The sequence below is a fragment of the Nicotiana tomentosiformis genome, chromosome 7, assembly GCF_000390325.3.
Source record: "Nicotiana tomentosiformis chromosome 7, ASM39032v3, whole genome shotgun sequence".
NCBI lineage: Eukaryota > Viridiplantae > Streptophyta > Magnoliopsida > Solanales > Solanaceae > Nicotiana > Nicotiana tomentosiformis.
In genome coordinates, this window is record NC_090818.1 from 89,692,501 (window position 1) to 89,719,884 (window position 27,384).

Consider the following 27,384-nt stretch of genomic DNA (forward strand, 5'->3'; position numbering starts at 1 on the left):
CTAACTATTTTCCTTTGTCTTTTATTTTCCCTTTTTGCTTCCTTGTTTATCGCATTATTAAATACTGTCTTTATGTAAAATTACTTTACTATGTGTTAATGATTTTGCATAAGCATGATTTCAACATCATATTCCACTCGTGCCTATTATCAATATAGCAGCGCTTGATGAGTATTCGTGCTATCCGAAAATACCCCCTTTTAAATCAAAAAGGCTTATTAGCGGTAGACTAGTCGATCAGCAGTGCAGTCGACGGTCCCGTGCCTTTCCCTCTCAAGTTGTCCACTTGAGAGTACCAGTTTAGACCTTAGAAACCTACTCTGATCGAAACTTTGTATGCATCAAGTTAAACCTAGGTGGATTAAATACCCATGGCGTATTAAATCCGCTTAGATAAACCTTGTCCAAAGTCCAAAGGGATCTCGACAATCCCGAGGGACGCATTCATACTATGTGAATTACTTGGAGAAAATGTGCCAACAAGTCGACTATTGTTGCTTAAATAATCAAATCAAGAGGGGTAGGGCTAACTCTTTTCTTCAATGTAGAAAATAAAGCACGTCATTTCTAGGTTCGGTATGGTCCAGAACATTCAACCCAAGTTTATTGATTGGTGGAACGATCTCCCTCAGTGTGATAGGAATCATGCGAGAAGGATACTGGGTAATTTGCTATCCCTAATAGACATTCGGCCGAGCAGGGAATTGATCGAGGTTGCTACTATATTTTGGGACGAGAAGAGGGCCGCCTTTCGATTCAAAGACTTTGAGATGACCCCGCTCTTGGAGGAAATTAGAGGTTTTGCTAGACTACCCTAGGATAGCCAGGTTTGCTGGTATCGGAAAACCGCACGACCTGCGATTTTCTGAAAATGTTCGGGAACAAGAAGAATGATGAACTGGGCTGCTTGAAGAACTCTTACATTTCTTTTGACTTTTTGTATGAACGGCATGGACACAACAAATCATACCGGTTGTTTCACAAAGAATCGGCCATTACTTCCGTGGGGTGGATTCACCGTCGGGTTTATGCCTTCATTGTGTGTTTCTTGGGGCTGCTAATCTTCCCAATGCAAGGAGGTAAAATCTATACCCGACTAGCCATGGTAGCTAGAACCATGATGGAGGGAATCAAGGGACAGACTTACATAGCGGTGCCTGATGAGTGTTTGCGCTATCCGAAAATACCCTTTTTAAAATCGGAAAGGCTTAATAGCGGAAGACTAGTTGATCAACAGTGAAATCGACGTTCCCGTTCCTTTTCCTCTCAAGTTGTCCACTTGAGAGTACCGGTTTAGACCCTTAGAAACCTACTATGATCGAAACTTTGTATGCATCAAGTTAAATCTAGAATGGATTAAATACCCGTGGCGTATTAAATCCGCTTAGATAAACCTTGTTCAAATTCTAAAGGAATCTCTACAATCTCGAGGGACACATTCATAATATGTGTATTACTTGGAGAAAATGTGCCAACGTGTTGACTATTGTCGCTTAATTAATCAAATCAGGAGGGGGTAGGGCTAACTCTTTTCTTCAATGCAAAAAATGAACCACGACATTCCTAGGTTTGGTATGGTCCAGAGCATTCCACCCAAGTTGACTGATTGGTGGAACGACCTCTGTCAGTGTGATATGAATCATGCGAAAAGGATACTGGGTAATTTGCCATCCCTAATGGGCATTCGACCGAGTAGGAATTAATCGAGGTTGCTACTATGTTTTGGGATGAGAAGAGGTCCGACTTTCGATTCAGAAACTTGGAGATGACCCCGCTATTGGAGGAAATTGGAGGTTTTGCTAGACTCCCCTAGGATAGTACGGCTTTGTAGGTATCGGAAAACCGTACACCTCGCGATTTTTTAAAAATGTTCGAGATCAAGAAGAATGATGAACTGGGCTACTTGAAGAAGTCTTATATTTCTTTTGACTTTTTGTATGAACGGTATGGACACATCAAATCATATCAGTTATTTCATGAAGAATTGGCAATCACTTCCGTAGGGTGGATTCACCATCGGGTTTACGCCTTCATTGTGTGTTTATGGGGGCTGCTAATCTTTCCAATGCAAGGAGGTAAAATTCATACCCGACTAGCCATGGTAGCCAGAACCATGATGGAGGGAATCGAGGGACAAACTTACACTATTGTGCCTATGATACTGGCAGAAATGCATCGAGCTTTGGACCGATGCAAGCACGGGGCAGGCTAATTTGAAGGGAGCAACCTTCTATTGCAAATATGGTTATTACAGCATCTCCAAAGAGGAGATTACCGCCAAGAATTCCTCCGCAGGCAGCCACTGCCCAAAGAAGATGACCTTTGCTCCTGAAAGATTTGCAAGGCCCACAAATGCTGAGGGATAGGCACACCTCTTCAGCAATCTGACTGAGGAACATGTACAATGGATGTTCCAATGATTTCCAAGTAAGGAGTTCATAATCCACCCAAGAAGGATACTCATCTAGTGTTGATAGGATTTTGAGGTATTTAGCCTTATGCTCCAATAAGAGTCATGAGGCAGGCTGGAAGAAAGCAGGTTATACCATAAGTATCCAACATGACACAATACAAGGCATATTTTAAGGGGACGTCATCCCTTTCAAGTTTGAAGCTCAACATATGTGGAATCAGAAAATCATTGTGGAAGAAGAGACCATAGAGTGCGATAGGTATTATGCTTGACACATGTACTATTACCATTCGTGGCTGGAAGATGACATAACCAGGGATGTCAAACTGGGTTTCAAGCTAAATGGAAGGATTATAGATGAAGAGGCTGAAGCTCAGGTGAAATACAAAAGGCTGCATAAGAGGGTCTTCGAATCTGAAGCCAAACACATGGAACAACACAAGACATACATGGAAGCTATAACAGAATGGAGAGAAATAGCAAACAAAGCGACTGAAAGGTTGGAGTATTTGGAGCAAGGACTGATGGAGTTAGAGGGGAAAGTAAGGAAAAGACCCTGGGACTACCAGGGTATAGGTTATGATGAAGTTGAAAGCTATCAATGGCATACATGTTGCTTGACATGCGCGACCTCGGGAACATGATCGAAAGAGCAAAGAAAGCAAGACATTGAGAAGGGCCATCCGAGACCAAATAGAATAGGAAATTTCCTTTAATATTTTATAGATTTCGTTTTAGAATTGATGTAATAAGGCCTTGTTCCACTAGTGACACTATTTCATTGTTTCATTTTAGTAATAGAATGTTTTGATTTATTTCGCATTGATGGGATGAAATAATGTTGGCACAAATTTCTCCAAGTTTACTTGTATCTTAGGCCTACCTCAGGCACAACGAGGTCCCCAAATTAGGATGCAAACTATTGAATGCCTTATGTGCTATCTGTTTAAATACTACAAGGCTCTTTTTATTTTTACCTTACTGACTCAGCTACCTTTTATTTTTCTTTCTTTTGATTATTCTCATTCCCAAAGGTTGGTTCGTATACTCTGGAAACATCAACATACCACACAAGTTCTAAAGGTCCTCCGCCTCCTCCCCCTTCTAGCAACGTCAAAAGAAAAGGTAAAGGAAAGATGGATAACTTAAGTGGAAATGGGAAAGACAATGATCCTTTGGTAGAGAATGTAGAAACCTCAGATGGAAGAAGTAAACAAGGACATAACGAGCTGGTTCTAAGTTTGGAACAAAAGATCCTGGAACTACAAAGTGAGGTAGAGCAGGTCCGTAACCTCGCCAACTTGTCCCTCACACTAAATGTTCCTGATATCAACCACCAAAATGCTACTACTCAAAATCCGCCACAACCCCAGAATCTACAACCTCAAAATCAGCAACCTCAAGCTCTACAATATCCCCCTACCACTCAACAGTACCATATCCCACGAAACCTGAATCCTCCACCACTATAGGTTCCGCAACAACACCATCACAACATAACTCAATGCCCACAAACTGCCACCTACCTCTCTCCTCAAACTGCACCACAACCTACCCACAATACACCTCAGGCATCCATCAATGATCATCCATATCCCCAAGTCCCTGGTACCCACCAAAGCAATCCTATATACGTAGAAACCCTACCATACACACCATAACAAACCTTATACACACCCGAACCCATTGAAAAGGACCTCCTCATTAAGAACATGACTAAGGAGTTAAAGAAGTTATCCAGAAGGGTCCGGAGTGTCAAAGGAGGAAAGGGTATTGAAGGCTTGAACTATGAAGACTTGTGCATTCAAACAGATGTAGAACTACCTGAGGGTTACAAACCACCAAAGTTTGAGATGTTTGATAGTACTGGTGATCCCAAAGCACACTTGAGGACTTATTATGACAAGCTCGTGGGTGTAGGTAAAAACGAGCAAATCCGCATGAAGTTGTTCATGCGAAGTCTCACAGGAGATGCCTTGTCATGGTATATCAGTCAAAACCCGAAGAAATGGTCTAATTGGGTGAGTATGGTGTCCGATTTTATGGACAAATTTAGTTTCAACATGGAGTATGCACCAAATGTATTCTATATTCAGAACCTCAAGAAGAAACCCACAGAAACCTTCCCTGAGTACGCTACCTATTAGAGATCTAAAGCCGCTAAGGTAAGGCCACCATTGGAGGAAAAACAAATGAATAAGTTTTTCGTGCGAGATCAAGACCCCCAGTACTATGAAAGATTGATGGTTATAGAAAACCATAAATTCTATGACATCATCAAGTTACGAGAAAGAATTGAAGAAGGTATCAAGAGTGGTATGGTTACCAATTTCGATACTCTGTAGGCCATTAAAAAAGCTTTACAGTATGAAGGTATCTCAAAGAAGAAAGAAGTGGGTGCCGTGATAGTAGCCCAAGGGCCAAAATCTCCCGTTACCTATCAAACAACCCCACCAATATATAAGCTATCATCCCCAAAATACCATTATCTTTCTACCACCTACCATACCTACAATACCCAACCAACATACTATCACTCATCCCCACCTGCCCGACAGAACTACCCTAAACCCCGAGCATACTTTGATCGAAGACCTCCCAGGCAATACACCTCTCTCACCAAACCCATAGCCCAACTATATGAGAGAATGAAAGCTGCCAGTTACATTACCCATATCCCTGTGGCTGTAACCGAGAACTCAACTCAGTGGATCAACCCCAACAACACCTGTTCCTATCACTCTGGCATGAAAGGGCACACCATTGAGTATGTTGAATGTTGAAAGATAAGATTCAAACACTGATCGACACCAAAGTAATACAATTGAAGGAGTCCGCACCCAATGTCCGAGACAACGCCCTTCCCGACCAAAGAGGTGAGGGAGTAAACATGATTGAGACTGATGAAGAATGGGACCAGGAAGGGTCCATTGGCCTTATTCCGTATGGGGACACTATTGTGGCATCTCCTGTAACACCCTCACCAGTTGTGGTGCAAGCCAAGGCGCCATTTGAAGTCGAAGTGGCCATACCTAGGCCACCGTTCATTGTGATGGTAGCTCCATCATAGTCTTACCAATCTAATGTTGTTCCATAGGACTATGTGCCTGAAGCAAGAAGAAAAGGAAAGGCTAAGGCAGAAGAAACAGGCGGCGGCCAAGGAATGACTAGAACATGGAGAGTGTACACATCAGAGAATATTGCCCAATGAGGGACAAGTAGGGAAGCTACACCAAAACCACCTGCTGTGGAAACATGTACTGATGATTTGTGGAGGAAAGTACAAGCCAAGGAATATTCTGTTATTGATTACCTCAACTAAACTCCTGCCCATATATCCATTCTCTCGCTGCTACAGAATTTAGATGCGCACAAGAACACCTTGATAAAGGTGTTGAGTGATGCTTATGTGCCTGTTGGCATCACTAGTGGAGAAATGGCAAACATGGTGGGACAAATACTGGAAACACACAAAATCACTTTCCATGAAGATGAGTTGCCACCGGAAGGTTTGAGTCACAATCGGGCATTGCACATTAATGTGCAATATTAAAATAAGTTCATAGCTCGGGTCTTGATCGATGGAGGTTCGAGTCTGAATATATGCCCTCTAACCACTTTGAGGGGGTTGGGTATAGGTATACTTGAAATACGGCTAGGGAGAATGAACGTGAAAGAATTCGGCGGGTCCCAAAGAGCTACAATCGGAGAGATTGATTTGATTTCCAAGATAGGTCCAACCGTGTTCGATGTCGAGTTCCAGGTACTAGACATCTCTACCACTTACAACCTGCTGCTGGGACGACCTTGGATACATATGGCTAGGACAGTTACTTCTACTATGCATCGAGCTGTGAAGTTCGAGTAGAATTATCAGGAGTTGGTCATTCACGGAGAACTCAGGGCACCACTTTCGGGATCGGGTATGATTACACTGTGCAAGAGTATCAGGATTGGTCGCTACCATGGAATGATTTCTATTACCCATTTCCTATACCTATACTACCATTGTACCAGACATTCCGTAAGGCTGACATGATTTGGGGTTCTGAAGAAGATGAGACTCTAGCTGGCATGAGAAATTTATTCCTGACCAAGGAAGACATGGACTGCAACGTGATTTTAGGTGAGGAGGAAGAGGATCTCACCATCAAGATGGCAGGAGGTGGAACTATTCTAAGGAATTGGACTGCTACATCGTCCTGGGCTCGTCGAACACCTAGGTAGATTTGGTAGACTAGCATGATTTTTTTAAATTATTTTCTAAGCATTTAAGACATTTGGTATTTTATTTTGAAATAAATAATCGAGACATCGAGTCGTGTTTGCCTTGACATTTTTAAGTTTCAAATTAATGCATTATTTCTCTTTATTTATTTATGTTATTATCTCTGCATTCTTTTTCAACATAATTATTTCATATCTTGTTGAATCTACAACTGTGACATATAATGAGACAACGCAACATGATGTGCGTGATTCATAGGAATGGGAGAATGATGCAATACTCGAGGAAATCATCAGGGAAGTAGAGGATTGTGAGAACAAACTAATGTCAAATTTAGAAGAAATTGAGACGGTTAATTTGGGAGATTCCAAAATAGTCAAAGAGACCTGCATTAGCATCCACCTATCGCCGTCCGACAAAGAAGAATATATCAGATTTTTGAAAGAATACGAAGATATCTTAGCCTCGTCCTATGACGACATGACATGGTTGAGCACATCCATAGTAGCCCACAAGCTACCTACTAACCCAATGTGTCCACCGGTGAAGCAAAAACTCAAAAAATTCAAGCCAGACATGAGTTTGAAAATAAAAGATGAGGTTACCAAGTAGATCAATGCCAAGGTCCTTTGAGTGGTCGAGTATCCGACCTAGTTAGCCAATATCGTACATGTACCAAAGAATGATGGGAAGGTCAGGGTATGCATTAACTGAGTATGTGTAGCATTTTCCAGGTACTCTCATTTTTCTAGATACTACCTGATATCGTGAAACCATGGATTTCCATCAAATTCTTCTTCAATATGAGCATAGTAGGCAGGATGCTTCCGGATCTCTATTAGGATAGGGTCGATATAATACTTATTTAGATGTTGTATCATGGAAGACAAGGTGGCCAATGCGTTTGCAAACTTGTTCTGAATCTGGAGAACATGCTTGAATTCTATTTTTGTGAACCTTTTGATCAATTCTTGCACACAGTGTAAGTAAGGCAGTATCTTGGTATTCTTGGTGGCCCATTCTCTAAGTACCTGATGTATCAGCAAGTTTGAGTCCACGATCACCAATAGTTCCTAGATGCTCATGTGGATGGACAACCTAAGTCCCAAAATGCAAACCTCATATTCTGCCATATTGTTGGTACATGGGAACCTGATCTTGGTGGATACCGGATAATGTAGGCTAGTTTTCGATACTAGGATAACTCCAATGCCCACTCCCTTGAAGTTTGCGGCTCCGTCGAAGAACATTCTCCAAACATTATAAGCTTCAACAATATCTTCCCCTATGAAAGATATTTCTTCATCGCGAAAATACGTCTTCAATGGTTCATATTCTCCGCCCACAGGGTTCTCTATCAAATTACGGAGGTTAGCTAACCATTTATTTCAGAACGAAGGAATTCTGTACAGAAGAACTCCCGATCTAGTATTTCTAAGATACGTCGATGCCAAGGAAGCATCCAGACTACTGGAAGAGATACATGCCCGAACTTGCGGACCTGACATGAATGGGTTCATTCTAGCCAAGAAGACACTAAGAGCATGATATTTTTGGATGACTATGTAAACTAATTGCTTCAAGTACTCACAGAAATGTCACCAGTGTCAGGTACATACTGACATGATACGCGTTCCACCTAATGAACTCAACGTGACGAGTTTGCATTCGCCTTTTGCCGCTTGGGACATGGATGTTATCGGCCCGATCGAGACTTCCACCTCTACTGGACATAGATTTATCCTGGTAGCCATTGATTACTTCACCAAATGGTTCGAAGCTGCCTCCTACAAAGCCTGACAAAGAAGGTCGTAGCAGATTTTGTTCGGGATCATATTTTCTTCCAGTTCGGGGTGTTTGAGTCAATTATCACTGATAATGCCGCCAACCTCAACAGTGATATAATGCAGGCCACATGTAAGACATTCAAGATCAAACACTGAAATTCCACTGCATATAGACCACAGATGAATGGAGCCGTAGAGGCCACCAACAAGAATATTAAGAATATACTAAGGAAAATGGTGGACAACTACAAATAATGGCACGAAAAGTTATATTTCCCTTTGCTTGGATACTGCACTATAGTCCGAACATCAACTGGGGCAACTCCTTATCTATTGGTTTATGGTACCAAAGTTGTTATACCCCGACGTGGTAGAAATTCCTTCCCTGTAGATCATACAGGAAGCCGAGCTTAGTGATGCAGAATGGGTAAAGAGTCGATATGATCATTACGCTCTCATCGACGGGAAAAGAATGAACGCAGTGTGTCAAGGCCAGCTTTACCAGAGCAGAATGGCAAGGGATTTCAATAAGAAGGTTAGACCAAGATAATTCACACCGGGGTAACTGGTTTTGAAGAGAATATTCCCACATCAAGATGAGGCAAAGGGTAAATTCTCACCAAACACGCAAGGTCTTTACATGGTTCACCGAGTGTTGACGGGTGGAGTGCTCATACTAGCAGAAATGGATGGATAAATATGTCCAAAACCTATCAATTCGGTAGCCGTCAAAAGATATTAGGCCTAAAATTTATTGGTATTTTCTTCTTGAGGTAACATGAACTATTCTTGACCTGATTCACATTTAAGAGGGGATACGTAGGCAGCCCCGTGGGTTCGATCACAATATAATAAAATTTCCATTTCCCTCATGGTCGGAGATTGGGACAAACTTCGAATTTCATCAGATCCGATATCATCGCGCCAAAGAGTTACCAGAAATGGATTATCAAAATATATCAGAGACAACCCATTAGAACTGGGGCAGAAATTCGAATCCCAAGGGGGTTCTTCATAATCCCACACATGATAAGGACGTTGCGATGTCTCAAAATGTGCCACAGTCTATGATTCGACAAAACTATTTATTTTTATGCATTATCACATTATTCAATAACTGCATTCTTTATGAGTGACAAATTATAAAATGTATATTTTCAAAACTCAATTTTTGTAATAGCCAAGTGCTACCCAGGCTAGCTCAAAACACATAAGCTTCAAACACAGAAGGCAAAGTCAGAAGCAGGGACAAAACAACGAATCAAAAGCACGAACCAACCTCCCCCAACTTACAATTTTTTTGAACGCAGGAATAACATATGCAACACTATCAGAAGTGTTTGCAAAGGATAAACAACAAGACCGCTACCTTCACATAGATAAATGCTACCAAGCCTAAATGTGTCGATCTAAGACTTTCTTTCCTTTCTCGCATTTTCATGAGGCTAAGACCTGCCTCCATCATTGCATAAGGCTAAGAATTGCCTTCATTTTCTTAGGGCTAAGCACTGCCCTCATAATTTGCATAGGGCTAAGCCCTGCCCTCATACTTGCATGAGGCTAAGCTCTGCCTCCATTATTGCATAAGGCTAAGTATTGCCTTCACCTGTATAGGGCTAAGTACTGCCCTCACTATCTACCTCGAGTCCAGCACGGCCTTTATACTTTCATGAGACTAAGCACTGCCTCCACATCTGCATAGGGCTAAGCACTGCCCTCATAACTTGCATAGAGATCCCTCCTTACTTGCATGAGGCTAAGCTCTGCCTCCATCATTACATAAGGCTAAGCATTTTCTTCACCCGCATAGGGATAAGCATTGCCCTCATAACGTTCATAGGGCTAAGCACTTCCCTACTTACTTGCATGAGGCTAAGCACTGCCTCCATCATTGCATAAGACTAAGCATTGCCTTCACCTGCATAGGGCTAAGCACTTCCCTCATTACTTGCATAAGGCTAAGCACTGCCCTCATTTCTTGCATGAGGCCAAGCTCTACCTCCATCTCAAATAAGGCTGAGCACTACCTTTTATAAGGCTAAATTGTGCTTCCGTCATATGGCTAAGCATTGCCTATTTTCTTTGTCGAACAGTCAAATATCGCTACACCCTTGCATTTTATGGGCTGAAATATTGCCACATTATCTGAGGGCATCATAGTCCAAAGGCATCATCTTCATAGCCCAAGGACAACATTTCATGGCCTAAGGATTTCAAAGCTATACATCATTATTCAAAGGTGTCATAGTCCAAAGGCACCATCTCATGGCCCGAGGACACCATTTCCTTGCCTGCGAATCCCTTTATTATATGTTTCATGGCCCAGGACATCATGGTCTAAGGACAACATTCTTATCGTCCGAAGACAACTTTCATGGTCCGAAGGGAATTTGCATCATGTTTAAATTTTCACACTCGCAGCAATGATACTATAATTGTTATGTATATGCTTCCGTATTTGTTGTATTTTAAGCTTTGCAGGTAACTCGAAAGGTAAACGTTCTTCAAACGGGAGCAATTCTCGCTCCAGTTTCCGTTCAAACATTCACATATCTCCAAGTAACTGCCAGCCAATAATCGAGCATTTCCTTTTCCATAACCATCCCCCAATTACATTACCTCACGCATCCGTAATGATCAATTCTGCATTATTGTCATTTATACTCTTCATATGTGATATCAACTATTCACGACACCGTCCTATCCAGAGAAAAATTATTATTTGAAGCATGCAGTCTTTCTATAATGACACCATCGACTTCATTCGCCTGTGGATCTAGAACTACACGCGTTCTGATTCCCGTAAAAACAGGAATATATAGGCAGCTTAAGAACCAGGGTCCGACCCCCGTATTTTTAACATTTCATATCCCATTCTCATCTATTCGGAAAAAATTGACTATCATTTCAATTGTTTTACCCGATAATTCTTTCATCATTCTCGGGTAAAAGAGGGGCAGCTGTTGATACTCAATTTTGCCCTCGTATTTCTTCACTTAGCTAGTATATTTTATAATGTATTTTTATATATTTTAAATAGTATTTATAGAATATTTCCTTGCACTACTACTCCATGACATGTTTTAAGTATCAATCTATCATCTTCATAATACTTTTATCAAATTATTATCATCAAAGTTCATACAAATAATATTTAGTCATATTATAAGGATTTTTTAATCGGTTCTAGCATTTTTAATTGATAAATATTTATTTATTATTTCCTCAAAATTATTTATGAGTGATTAGTTGTCCAAACTAGTTATTTATATTTTATGCATATTTTCTATATTTTACATTACTTCATACACTTGCATTTGCATTTTTAAATGGCAGAATAGCCTCATAGACACTTGTACTTATAACGCTTTAACATCCTGGTCCCTTTACTTTGCGAAGTTTCATCTAAGCACTTATACATGTCCAAATAGAGTATTTTAAACACTTCCTTGTAACGACTATGATACGTGTTTCTCACTTTTTTGATAGGAATGACACATCAGATCCACATCACTTGTCATGTCATTTTTTATCTTTGTCAATTAAAAATTCTATTTGAAAAACTAAAATTAAATCCCCGATTTTACGTTCTCTCCCCCATTTTTGGGTCCTTTAAACCATGCTTCAGTCAACCCACCAGAAACAATGGCTCATTTGAACATTTTCTCCAAATCCAAACAGACAGAATTTACAAGATTTTAATTGACGCTCTCACACAAATTCACAATCACTCCACCGCTCACTGCATCTTTCACCAGTCTTACCCATTTTTAGACCCACTAGTGACCATCGCGACACCACTCCTTCTGCCAGCGACAAGAAAATTATCACGACCCAATTTCCTCAATAGGTTATGATGGCGCCCAACATCGCCGCTAGGCAAACCAACATTGTTATATCTCTTTTTAATAAGTTTTCAAGTAATTAAATTCTATTTATTAAGAAATTAAGGAGTAGCAAATTTAATAAATAAAACGAAGACAACTGAGTGGTAATCATAGTGATATAAGTACTCCAAAACCCTAAACTCTATTAGTATGTGTGCCAAGACCTGGTGTCACAAGTGTATGATCAACTAGTAGATTATACAAAACTCTAACTACTGTCTGAAATAAAATTAGACAGAAAATAAGTGCAAAAGAGAGACTCTAGGTGTTGTAGGATGGCTCAGGAAGCAGCTCACCACTAGGCCTCAGGGTAACGAGGGTGCGCGCCGGTAAGACTGCCAGATGCACCTGCCTCAGATCCTACATGATTAGTGCAGAAGTGTAGCGTGAGTACATAAACAACATGTACCCAACAAAGCATCTAGTCTAACCTCAAAAAAGTAGTGACGAGGGGTCGACATCGATACTTACTATGGACTAACAATAAATATACAGAAATTCTAAATGAGCATGGTTTATGTAAATAATAATAGTATCTCAATAACAAGCAGGGAATAAATAATTCTTTCACAAATGGTAAATCCCAAGTCAGTTTCTGTCATATATATATTTTAACCTCTCGAGCCATAAAATAATATCAAATATAATTAAGCTCTAAGTATTATCACGCACGATTATGCCGAGGTCGTACGACCCGATCCAGAATAATGTGTACAGTGCCGAGGATCGTGCGGCACGAACCATAGATGCATCTATCTACTACCGAGGCGTTTGGCCCGCTCCACAAGAAGAGAGGATACTTTATGAACAACCGATTTACAAGCTAATACAAGGCTAATGTACAAAGAAACACATTTTTATTAACGATCCAGTAACCCGTCAAAAATTAGGTAAGTGGAAGTCGGTCTTTTACAATTCCTCTGTCAAGTTCCAATATAATTTAGGCACTTAAATTAATAGGTAGGAGTGCAAACATTACAAATATTTCATGATTTAGGTCCTAAACTACTTGGACATAAGCATAATTTGTAGCTACGCACGGACTCTCGTCACCTCGTGCGTACGTAGCCCCCACAGTTAGAAGCAAATAGCAATTTAAATCACCTATGGGGTACGTTCCCTCTTACAAGGTTAGGCAAGAGACTTACCTCGTCTCAAAGCTCACTTTCCGACTCCAAATTCACTCTAAAGCCTAAACTTGGTGCCAAACAATCCGAAACTAGTCAAATGTTATATAAATTAATCAGTACATGCTCGAAAGTTCGTAATCTAACTATTAGAGTAGTTACCCAACCCCTATTGGAAGATTCCTAAAATTCACCCCCGGACCCACGTGTCCGGATTCCGGAAATGTTCGAAGATAATTGTTACCCATAACCTTACGAACTCAAATATATAATTTTCATCCCATTCCATAATCATTTTTCATGGTTAAATCCCATTTATATCAAAACCTAGGTTTTTCATCTAAACCAAAAATTATCACAATTTACACGTTAAAATCTATCCATAATCTATGTATTTAATTTACATTGGGTAGGAATTACTTATCTTCAATATCTAGGTGGAAATCTCTCTCTAGGAAGCTCCAAAATCGCCCCAAGAAGTGAAATAAATGAACCAAGGATGGCCTAAGTCCGCAATAAATGGACCTCACTCCCTCCAGGACTTCCGCTTCTGTGGCTCCATGGTCGCATCTGCGGCTCCGCTTCTGTAGACACATCCTCACAAATGTGGACCAGGCCCAAGTCTGTCTCTCCCGCTTCTGCGAGCCCGCTTTTGCAGCACGAGCACCGCATCTGCGCACCTAGCCGCTTCTGCGATCCCTTCCTCGCATTTGTGCCTTCGCAGATGCGGCCCATATCCTTGCTTCTGTGACCACTGGGCAGCCCACGCTGGGCCGCTTCTGCGACTGATGGCTCGCTTTGGCGAACTCGCACCTGCGGCTAGCCCTCCACAGATACGATTGCACCAGAAGCTTGATGCTTTAGCTATTCATCCAAGGCCAAACGACTTCCGCACATCGTCCGAATGGCATCAGGGGCCTCCGAGGACCCCGTCCAAACATGCCAAGTAGTTTGTAAACATAAACGTACTCGCTCGCATCCTCGGAATGCGGAAAACAACATGAAAACTAAGAATCACGATCCAAAACCAATAGAATCAACTTATGAACTTCAATTTCTTCCAACTTACTCCGAGCACGCCGAATCATACTTAAATTACTCGGAATGACACCAAATTTTGCGTGCAAGTCTTAAATCACCATACGGATTTATTCCCAAGCTCGAATCCCAAACGGACCTTGATAACACCAAGACCTACTCCAAACCAAATTTAAAGAACTTTAAAACCTTCAATAACCAAACACTTAACTCTAGGAGCCGAAACGGTCCCAGTTCATCCAAAACCCGATCCGAACGTACACCCAAGTCCAAAATCATCATACGAATCTATTGGGACTGGCAAATCCTGATTCTGAGGTCGTTTACTAGAAATGTTGATCCATGTCAAACTTACCCCTTTAATGCCAATAACAAGGAACTAAGTGTTCCGATTTCAACCCGAACTCGTCCAAACCCGAACTAACCATCCCCGCAAGTCGTAAAACAGTAAATGCACATACGGGGAGTCTTATTTAGGGGAACAGGGATCTAGGAAGCAAAATGACCGGTCAGGTCATTACATTCTCTACCTCTTAAATAAAACTTCATCATCGGACGGGTCTAGAATCATACCTGGAATGTTGAATTGGTGTGGATATCTGCTCCGCATGTCCTACTCGGCCTCCCAAGTCGCCTCCTCGACTGGTTGGCCCCTCCACTGAACTTTTACCGCAGAAATCTTCTTGGACCTCAGCTGGCGAACCTATCTGTCAACAATGGCAACTGGCTCCTCTTCATAACCCAGGCTCTCATCTAGCTGAACCGTGCTGAAGTCTAACACATGCGACCTGTCGGCATGATACCTCCGGAGCATAGACACGTGGAAAAATAGATGAACTCCCGATAGTCTGAGAGGTAAAGCAAGCTCATAAGTGACCTCTCCAACTCGTCTCAACACCTCAAATGGATCTATAAACCTTGGGCTCAACTTGCCCTTCTTTTCGAACCTCATGATTCCCTTCATCGGCAAGACCTTCAAGAGAATCTTCTCGCCTACCATAAATGATAAATCACGCGCCTTTTGATCCGCATAACTCTTCTGTGTGGACTGTGCTATGCGAAGTCGCTCCTGAATCAGCTTTACCTTTTCTAAGGCATTCTTTACTAAATCAGTGCCATATAACTTAGCCTCGCCGAGCTCAAACCATCCGATGGGCGAATGACATCGCCGGCCATATAAAGCCTCAAATGGAGCCATCTCGATGCTGGACTGATAGCTTTTGTTGTAAGCGAACTTGGCCAAAGGCAAGAATCAATCCCACTGCCCTCCGAAGTCAATCACACATGCTTTTAGCATATTCTCCAAGATCTGAACTATTCGCTCTGACTGTCCATCGGTCTGCGGATGAAAGGCTGTGCTGAGCTCTACCCGGGTCCCCAACTCGCTCTGTACTGCCCTCCAGAAATGCAAAGTAAACTGAGGGCCTTTGTCTGATATAATGGAGACAGGCACACCGTGCAACCAAACAATCTCCTAAATGTAAATCTGGGTCAATCTCTTTGAAGAATACGTGGTTACTACCGGAATGAAGTGTGCCAACTTGGTCAACCTATCGACAATGACCCAAACTGCATCAAACTTCCGCAAGGTCCGCAAAACCCAACTACGAAATCCATAGTAATGCACTCCCATTTCCACTCAGGTATAACCATCTGCTGGAGTAGGCCACCTAGCCTCTGATGCTCGTACTTAACCTGCTGGCAATTAAGGCACCTCGCTACATACTCAACTATGTCCTTCTTTATCCGCCGCCACCAATAATGCTGCCTCAGGTCACGATACATTATTGTATCACCTGGGGAATAGAATATCGAGAACTGTGTGCCTCCTCTAGAATCTTTTACCTCAATCCATCAACATTAGGGATATATAGGCGACCCTGGAGTCGCAGAACACCATCCTTCTCGATAGTAACCTATTTGGAACCACCCTGTAGTACCGTCTCTCTGAGAACCAATAAGTGAGGATCATCAAACTGACGAGCCTTAATCTGCTCGAATAGTGAAGACTGGGCGACGATGCATGCAAGAACTCGGTTGGGCTCTAAAAAATCCAACCTCACAAGTCTGTTAGCCAAGGACTAAATGTCTAAAGCTAATGGCCTCTCCTCTGCTGAAATGATTGCCAAACTACCCATACTCTCCGCATGTCTACTCAAGACATCCGCAACCACATTTTCCTTGCCCGGATGATAGAGGATGGTAATATCATAATCTTTTAGTAACTCAAGCCACCTGTGCTGCCTCAAATTGAGATCCCTCTGCTTGAACAAATTCTTCAAGCTGCGATGATTTGTGTAAACCTCACAGGACACCCCATAAAGGTAATGTCTCCAGATCTTAAGAGCATGAACAATCGCGGCCAACTCCAAATCGTGTATGGGGTAATTCTTCTCGTGGGGCTTTAGCTGTCGTGATGCATATGCAATAACTCACCCCTCCTGGATCAACACACAACCTAAACCAAATCGTGAAGCATCATAATACACAGTATACATCCCTGAACCGGAAGGCAACACTAACACTGGTGCTGAAGTCACTGCTGTTTTGAGCTTCTGGAGTCTCACCTCACAATCATCGGACCATCGGAATGGAGCACCCTTCTGGGTCAATCTAGTCAAAGGTGCTACAATAGATGAGAAGCCCTCCACAAACCGGCGATAATAACCTGCTAACCCCAAGAAGCTCCTGATCTCAGTCGCCGTAGTAGGACGAGGCCAACTCTGAACTGCCTCGATCTTCTTGGGATCTACCTTAATACCCTCTCCTGATACAACATGCCCCAAGAATGCCACAGAATCCAACCAGAACTCACACTTGGAGAACTTAGCATATAGCTTCTATTCCCGCAAGTTCTGAAGCACCGCTCTCAAATGTTGTTCGTGCTCCTCCATGCTACGCGAGTAGATCAAAATGTCATCAATGAAGACAATGACAAACAAATCAATATATGGCCTGAACACCCGATTCATCAAATCCATAAATGCCACCGGGGCTTTGGTCAAACCGAAGGACATCACTAGAAACTCATAATGGCCATATCTAGTCCAAAAAGCCGTCTTCGGAACATCCGAATCCCAAATCTTCAACTGATGGTACTCCGATCTCAAGTCGATCTTAGAGAACACCCTGGCACCCTGCAACTGGTCAAACAAATCATTAATACGTGGCAACGGGTACTTGTTCTTAATGGTAACTTTGTTCAACTGGCGGTAATCAATACACAGGTGCACCCCAAGGCGACACACTCGGTTTAATGAACCCCTTTGCTAGCAACTCCTCAAGCTGTTCCTTCAATACCTTTAACTCTTTCGGAGCCATGCGGTACGGTGGAACAGAGATAGGCTGGGAACCTGAAACCAAATCAATACAGAATTTGATACCATAATCTGGTGGCATGCCTAGAAGATCAGAGGGAATCACATCAGAGAACTCCCAGATTACGGGCACTGAATTAATCGCTGGAGTCTCCGTAGTAGTATCCCGAACATAAGCTAGATAAGCCAAACATCCATTCTCAACCATGTGTCGAGCCTTCAAAAAAGAGATAACCTGACTAGATGCACTGACAGACGAACCCTTCCACTCTAATCTAGGAAACTCTGGCATCACCAAGGTAACAGTCTTGATATGGCAATCAAGGATGGCGTGATATAGAGATAACTAGTCCATGCCCAGGATTACCAAAAGTCGGTCATATCAAGTAACAGAAGATCAGCTCTAGTCTCAGAGCCATAGAAAGTCACGATACAGGACCGGTAGACTTTATCCACAACAACAGAATTGCCCACTGGAGTGGACACATAAACAAGAGTACCGAAGGACTTGCAAGGAACACCCAAGAAATGATCAAATAGAGATGAAACATATGAATATGTAGACCCTGGATCAAATAGTACTGAAGCATCCCTACCGTAGACCTGTGATCACGACATCTGAGGCCACTACATCTGGTCTGGCCGGAAAAGCATAGAACCTAGCTGGAGCGCCACCTAACTAGCCTCCACCTCTAGGATGACCCCTACCCACCTGCCCTCCGCCTCTGGGCGGCTGGTGGGGCATCTGGTGCTGTAATCATAGGCTGCTGACCCTGCTGCACTGCCTTGCCCCGAAGCCTAGAGTAGAACCTCCGCACATGAATAAGATCCCCGCACTCGAAACAACCTATCGGTACGGTGGACTACTTACCTAAAGTCTGACCCTGATGGCGTGATACCCACTGGAGGAACCCTGAATAGCTGGTGGGCAGTAGGAACTCTCTGGCATAATGCTAAAATAAGGTCGCACTGGAGCACCCCGAGGAGGCGGCGGTGCTGGATATGTGGGCCTTCTAGACTGACCCCTCACAAATTGACCTCTGCCCCCAGTCGGGGAACCTTTGAACTCTCCAGAATATCAAAACCATTTATCCCTCGTCGCCTACTCTCGGCTACACTGACGTACACCCTCGATCCTCTGAGCTATCTCCAGAACTAGCTCGTAAGAAGTCCCCATCTCAACCTCTCAGGCCATAGTGACCTGAATACCAGAGTGCAAACCTGCAACAAACCTCTACACTCTCTCTACGTTGGTAGGAAGTATCATAAGTGAATGACAAGACAAATTAGAGAATCTCGCCTCATAGTCGGTCACCGACATCTGACCCCGCTGGAGCTGCTCAAACTAAAACCGCAACTCTTCCCTCTAAGAGGGTGGAATATACCTATCCAGAAAAATACAGGTGAACCGGTCACAAGTCATGGGAGGCGAGTCTGCTGGTCTGCCGAGGAGATATGACTGCCACCACCTACGGGCCCTTCCGTCCAGCTAGAAGGTGGTAAAGTCCACCCCGTGGGACTCCAATATCCTCATGTTGTGCAGTCTGTCCCTGCACCAATCAATAAAGTCCTGGGGGTCCTCATGTCGCTCACCTCCGAAGACAGGAGGGTGTAGTCTAGTCCATCTATCCAATAGCTTCTGCGGCTCACCGGCCGTAGCTGGTCTGGGCTCAGGTATAGCTGCTGCAACTGGTTGGGCCCCACCCATGGGTAGTGCACCCGGGGTTTGATATACGGCAGCTGCATGCCTAAGAGCCTAAGTGGTAGGGGTCTGTGCTCCCCTTCCCGCCTGAGATGTGGCTGGGTCTGCTGGAAATAAACCAGCCTGATTTATAGAATCCATGAACCGCAACATACGGCCCATGACCTCCTGGAATCCTGGTGCGGACATGAAATCCACCGGGGCTGTCTCTGCTGCAGGCACCTTGCTCTGCTCCTCAATAATAGGATCCTCTACTGGATCCACTGGTGGCATAACTGAAGCAACTCTAGGACGCCCTGTCCTCTACCACGAGTTGGAGCCCTCCCTCGGCCCCTGCCTCAGCTTTTAGCAACATGGGGAGCAGCTCCACCGTGATTGGGTACATTTGCCGCGCGCGTTCTCACCATCTGTGAGGGAATAAGAGAAAGATACTTAGTACAACATCAATTGCATGATAAGATATGAAGAAAGAGTAGTTTCCAAACACACTATAGCATCTTGAAGATAAGTAAGGACGTCTCCGCATCGATCCGCAAGATTCTACTAGGCCTGCTCATAACTTGTGAGACCTACGTGAACCTACTGCTCTGATACCATGTTGTCACAACCCAATTTCCCCTATAGTCCGTGATGGCGCCCATCGTCGCCGCTAGGCAAACCAATGGCGAACTAATCCATGTTATTTCTCTTTTTAATAAGTTTCCAAGTAATTAAATTCTATTTATTAAGAAATTAAGGAGTAGAAAATTTAATAAATAAAACAAAGACAACTGGGTGGCAATCATAGTGATATAAATACTCTAAAACCTTAAAGTCTACTAGTATGTGTGCCAAGACCTGATGTCACAAGTGTATGAGCAACTAGTAGATTATACAAAACTCTAACTACTGTCTGAAATAAAAATAGACAGAAAATAAGTGCAAAAGAGAGACTCTACGTGTTGCAGGACGACTTAGGAAGCAGCTCACCACTAGGCCTCAGGGTAACGGGGGCGCGTGCCGGTAAGACTGCCAGATGCACCTGCCTCAGATCCTGCACGGATAGTTCAAAAGTGTAGCATGAGTACATAAATAAAATGTACCCAATAAGTATCTAGTCTAACCTCGAAGAAGTAGTGACGAGGGTCTACATCGACACTTACGATGAGCTAACAATAAAAATACAGAAATTCTAAATGAGCATGGTTTATGTAAATAATAGTATCTCAATAACAAGTAGGGAATAAATAATTCTTTCACAAATGGTAAATCCCAAGTCAGTTTCTGTTATATATATATTTTCACCTCTCAGTCCATAAAATAATATCAAATATAATTAAGCTCCAAGTATTATCACGCACGATTATGCTGAGGTCGTACGACCCGATCCAGAATAATGTGTATAATGCCGAGGATCGTGCGACACGAACCATAGATGCATCTATCTACTACCGAGGCGTTTGTCCCGCTCCACAAGAAGAGAGGATACTTTATGAACAACCGATTTACAAGCTAATACAAGGCTAATGTACAAAGAAACACATTTTTATTAACGATTAAGTAACCCGTCGAAAATCAGGTAAGTGGAAGTCGGTCTTTTACAATTCCTCTGTCAAGTTCCAATATAATTTAGGCACTTAAATTAACAGGTAGGGTGCAAACATTACAAATATTTCATGATTTGAGTCCTAAACTACCGGACATAAGCATAGTTAGTAGCTACGCACGGACTCTCGTCACCTCGCGCGTACGTAGCCTCCATAATTAGAAGCAAATAGTAATTTAAATCACCTATGGGATAAGTTCCCTGTTACAAGGTTAGGCAAGATACTTACCTCGTCTCAAAGCTCACTTTCCCGCTCCAAATTCACTCTAAAGCATCAACTTGGTACCGAACAATCAAAAACTAATCAATACATGCTCGAATTTTCGTAATCTAACTATTAGAGTAGTTACCCAACCCCTATTGGAAGATTCCTAAAATTCACCCCCGGCCCCACGTGCCCGGATTCCGGAAATTTTCGAAGATAATTGTTACCCATAACCTTACGAACTCAAATATATAATTTTCATCCCATTCCATAATCATTTTTATGGTTAAATCCCATTTATATCAAAACCTAGGTTTTTCATCTAAACCGAAAATTCTCACAATTTACATGTTAAAACCTACCCATAATTTATGTATTTAATTTACATTGGGTAGGAATTACTTACCTTCAATAGCTAGGTGGAAATCTCTCTCTAGGAAGCTCCAAACTTTCCCCACGATGTGAAATAAATGAACCAAGGATGGCCTAAGTCCGCAATAAATAGACCTCACTGCCTCCAAGACTTCCGCTTCTACGGCTCTATGGCCGCATCTGCGGCTCCGCTTCTACAGACACAACCTCGCAAATGCGGACCAGGCCCAAGTTTGACCCTCTCGCTTCTGCGTGCGGAGTCTCACATCTGCGAGCCCGCTTCTGTGGCACAAGCACCGCACCTGCACACTAGGCCGCTTCTGCGATCCCTTCTTCGCAACTGCGCCTTCGCAGATGCGGCCCATATCCCCGCTTCTGCGACCACTGGGCAGCTAAGGCTAGGCCACTTCTGCGGCTATTGGCTTGCTTCTATGAGCTCGCACCTGCGGCTGGCCCTCTGCAGGTGCGATTGCACCAGAAGCTTGGTGCTTCAGCTATTCATCCAAGGCAAAATGACTTCCGTGCATCGTCCGAATTGCATCCGGGGCCCCCGAGGCCCCGTCCAAACAAGCAAACAAGTTTGTAAACATAAAACGGACTCTCTCGCACCCTTGGAATACGTAAAACAACATTAAAACTAAGAATTGTTACCCAAAACCAATAGAATCAACTTATGAACTTCAATTTCTTCCAACTTACTCCGAGCGCGCCGAGTTATACTTAAACTACTCGGAATGACACCAAATTTTGCGTGGAAGTCTTAAATTACCATACGAAACTATTCCCAGGCTCGGAATCCCGAACGAACCTCGATAATACCAAGACCTACTCCAAACCAAATTTAAAGAACTTTAAAACCTTCAATAACCCAATACTTTACTAGAAATATTGACCCAAGTCAAACTTAACCCTTTAAAGCCAATAACAAGGAACTAAGTATTCCGATTTTAACCCAAACTCTTCCAAACCCGAACTAGCCATCCCCGCAAGTCTTAAAATAGTAAAAGCACATACAGAGAGTGTTATTTAGGGGAACAAGGATCTAGAAAGCGAAATGATCGGTCGGGTCGTTACAAAAATTGTAGCTATAGAAGATAACCATCAAGCCCAAAATTTTGAAATGTTTCAATCACCAGAAAAGATACCCAATAGTCTTAGTATTTAAGAAGTATTGAAGCTCAAACAAAATTTATTTATTTTTTTATTTTAATATATTTTTGTTTTTGGAGAATATTGGTGGAAGAAATATTTTGATTTAGAAGCTTTAACCACCGAAAACAATGGTGGAACCATAAAAAGGGGAAATGGGAAGAAGATGGTTGGAGATGAATTGATGGAAGAAGGGATGCACAAAGGAGAAAATCTTATGAAAGAAAGGAATGAAGAAAGATGAAGAGAAAGGGGAAGGAGAGGGATTTGATGAAGAAAAGAGAAAGGGAGGGGGAGAACCTGAGAAGGAGGATAAAGGAGGGGAGTTGTGTTATATTTTTCCTTTTTTCTTTTGTTTATTTTTTGGTTGTCTTTTTCTTATTTCCACTGAAGTAAAATCACCAATTCAATGAATTCACGTACCATATGTGCGTATAAATCACGCGTTTGTCCACCTCAGCCATATAAATGCCACATAAGCTCAGTCAATGGTCAGAGGCATTTAAAATACTATGTTTGAACAAGTACAAGTGCTTAGATGAAACTTCGCAAAATAGTGGGACCGGGATGTCAAAGCGGTATAAGTACAAGTGTCTGCCAGGCTATTCTACCTTTTTAAATCATTTACATATTATTTGTAATAATAGCCTATATTCTGCTATAATCGTATTTATCATGCTATTTAGGTCAAAATAGTATTTTTATATTTTTTCAATTATAATATATTATTTTAAAGGTGTTAATTTCAGAAATAGCATTTTTTATCATTTTACAACCATATTTTTAAAATTTATTTCAATTAAGTTCCATGTATTTTAAAATATGGCCTAATTAAGCCAATATTTTGGACTAAAACTGGCCCAAAAGGCACTTGGCCCAACAACCTGAATCCAACACCCGCGACCCAATACCCTTTTACCCATCTATGACCCGTTACCCCCCGCTTCACCCTTAAAATTTCAGCCGTTGATCTCTTAATATCATCGACCCACAATAGACCCCTCCTCCTTATATCCCTTTACCCCAAACCTAATCCCCATTTCCCATTCCAGCCAACCCCAAATCCTCTCGTCTGTAAACCCTAAACCTAGCCGACATGATATCTTTCCTTCCTTTCCTGGATTGGAGTCGATCTGTGGTTCTCCTATGGTGCTATTACCTTTCTTGGCTCCTCATTTCTATGGCACTTGCCCAGTTATGGCAAGCCCTTGTACGAAGACCTAATGATACTTTACTGAATAGGGCAAGTATCGAATGTGAAGATTCTATGCGGTTTTGGATCTTTGATTCTACACTGAGTCACGACTTGATACATTTAGGAGTAAATTCTTACTCCTCTCGCAACCTGGATTGTTGATTGACCTTCTGCATATATTTTACCCTAATCTTATTCAAAATTGATTTGCATGTGATTCTTTCCTTTGTTCCATGATTTAATTGGCATTTCTTCCTTTTTGATTTGTGTGAATCAAACACTATATAAACCCTTTCCCTATTTTGTTGCAACCCATATTTTCGTACGTAAGAGTACGTTGTAAGTCAATTGACGTAAACGCAGAAATGAGATAATTTGAAAGTAAATAAAGTAAGTTAATCATGTTACCATGGAGGTTACAAATATTTAAGATTATGAATAACAAGTACCAAGAGGGTTAGAAGGCTTAGAAGCTAAACGAATTGAAGAAAATAAGTTTCGTTGAAAGTCGACAAGCAGGGAATGTTATAACATGTACTTTTGGGGTAAGACTAGGGTGATTAACATGATATGGAGGTTATGTTATGAGTTATTTTAGTCGTATGATAGTCGTGTGTTATGTTTTGAAGTCAAGCGAGTTGTGGAACAAAATTTGGCAAAGGTCATCACAAGTTACATTCGTAAATGTGCTGAAAATTAGGTCAAATGTAGATGAGGTTTTCTCCCAATATACTTGGAATTACGGGATGCTACAACTACCAAATTGAATATCTACGAGTATTGTTTCTAACACATAAAACCGTTCATCGATACAACAATAGAGTAGATAGATATTCATATTTTTGCAAGACTGCGCAAGCAGCTCCCAATGGGACCCACTTAGGCGGTGGTCGACCTACATCACTTTAAAAATGATTTGGACGACCCTTCTTTCATAGATTTTCGACCCAAATTCATCCCTACACTCCTCCTAAGCATCCTAAATAGATACCATATGGGTTTGAAGGGGAATCCAAGTGATTACACCATATTTCAATATCAAAAGTTAGTTCAACTGAAGAATAACACGTCTTTGAGATTATGTTGTCATTGAGGATAGTTGTGGGCAGTGTTTGGCTGAAATATCAAGTTGTTTATAGTGCTTAAGGCGTGTATAACAGACTACTAATTTTGTTTAAGCTTGCTTGTATGTTGGTCAAGTTGTTAGGATGCTAAACTACAAGATAATACTCGGATTAGTAATTCTTGATGGATTGTTTTGAAAGTTTCTCTTATGAACTTTAAGTTGCTGGAAATTATGGGAAATAAATTGGCTATGATATTGTTAGTATGATTATGTTGGTTTACACGTCAAACTTGTTGAGAAAATTGGTAACTAGAAAAGGAAATGGCTATAAAGCACTTGGAAGTTGTCAATAGTGATATTATCTTGTGTTGGGTTATTTTGGGTAACTTTGAAATCGAGTAGAAGGTTGGAAATTCTTTAAAAAGTATTGGTTATTATACTGGATATATTACTAACTTCAAGAATGAATGATAATCGGGTTGAAGGGTGTTCAATCCGAGCTTGCCGCTCGTCGTGATATGTTGACGACTTGTTAATGAAATATTTTGTACCTTATTGTTAATGTTGTTCTTATTGTATTGCTCTGGTTGTTGTTGTTGGTATATGGTATCGGAGGAGGCCTTTGTTACAGGGGTGATGCTGCCCGAATTTACGTAAATGAGCTACTAGCTTAAGTTACGAACTTAGCCTTTACTCAACACTAATTTTGAATCTCCTTATGCTATGGTAGATGGAGTTGAGTTGTTTGAAGAGTTGATTGGAAGGTATTAAGGACTCAATGGATTTAAGGTATGTTAAGGCTAATCCTTTTCTTCATTTTGGCATGAACCCGTAACTACATGTGTTTGATAACGAGACATAAAGAGAAGTTTGTGTTCCTGAAATTATGCACATTTTCCTAGTCCCATAAGTTACAATATCCTCCCTTATCGAGACTTTATATTCAGTTAAGTATTGTCTTCTTTCAGTCAAGAGAGTAGAGGGTATATATATATATATATATATATATATATATATATATATATATAGTATTATAGTATTTTCACCACCACCGAGCTATAATCGGTGGGCAGGCCCCTATCGGGCAACCTCTTATAAGATGGTAAATTATATACCGAGCCTACTGTGGCAGAAAGCCTATGAGCGATCCCAGAATGGCCGATATACCTAGCCTAGTATGACCGAGACCGAGCGCCTATGAGCGAGCCTACTATGGCAGAGCAGTTACACGTACCGAGCCTTATAAGGCCGGACAACTATTTTACTTACTATATTGAGAGAGTTGAGTCAGTATCAGCAGGTAAGCATATCTTCAAATCATCTTTGATTCCTAGTTACTTTCAGATATTATATTATCAGTTCAGTCTCAACTTTCAGTTACTCTATTGCCTTACATTCTTGGTACATTATTTTGTATTGATGTCCCTTTTACTGGGGACGCTGCATTTCATGCATGCATGTCCTGATAGACAGCTGGATAGACCTTCCGAGTAGATAGAGCCAAACATCAGCTTGATTGGTAAGCTCCACTTCCCCGGAGTTACCAGGTCTAAACCTTGGAGTCCATTTATATATACAGGTTTGATAGGTAGGTCGAGGCCCTATCCCGACCATGATACAGTTCAGTTATCTCTAGAGACTTGTAGACGAGTCTTATATATTTTGTATGTTAGTATTGTGGCCTTGCCAGCCCTGTGTGCATGTTCAGTTTGGAACTGCTAGTTGTAGACGTTCATGGCAGCCTCGTCGGCCTGCACAATTATGTATATGACATTTTGGGTATGTTTAACCCTCAGATGAGAGAGATGTTATTTTTAGATGATTCAAAATATGGCCTCGTCGGCCTAAGCTGAGGGCTACCCCTCCAAAGTTCACAGTTACTTAGTGGTACGCTCAAGCTGAGCATGGCACCGGGTGCCGGCCATGCCTTCCGAGGTTTGGGACGTGACAAATTTCCCCTTTGGACAGATTTTAGTCACTACTCTCTCTCACTCGTACTTGTTCTATTTTGTGCTGGTTCTCTGAAAACTACTATGTTCTATTTTGTTCGTGGCCGACTGAAAGCCAAGGCCACCATTGTAATACTCAATAACCTCCTCCGGTACAAGCACTGCTCGGAGCCCCTGAGGCTTCTGTGAACACTGAAGTGCCGGAGTATCTAGGGTTCCACTACTCTTCTTCACTCACATTCGTTGAACCGCTTTTGTAATTTCTGTTTTCTCATTTTTGCTCGTTTCTCTTTGCAACTTGTCAGTACCCTTAATTTTGCAGTTCAAATCTATGTGTGTTAGTGTAGGAATGTTTTAGATTACT

At 41.9% G+C, this 27,384-nt stretch overlaps 1 protein-coding gene across 1 annotated transcript; it reads left to right on the top strand.

Moving 5' to 3' along the window:
* Positions 1-4,125: 4,125 nt before the first annotated feature.
* LOC138895974 (uncharacterized) lies at positions 4,126-4,560 on the top strand. The gene has a single exon (XM_070180742.1). The coding sequence runs from the start codon at positions 4,126-4,128 to the stop codon at positions 4,558-4,560; it is 435 nt and encodes a 144-aa protein (XP_070036843.1).
* Positions 4,561-27,384: the final 22,824 nt, after the last annotated feature.

Excerpts from the sequence above, each read along its gene's own strand:
- LOC138895974 (XM_070180742.1), top strand. The coding sequence starts at position 4,126 with ATGACTAAGGAGTTAAAGAAGTTATCCAGAAGGGTCCGGAGTGTCAAA.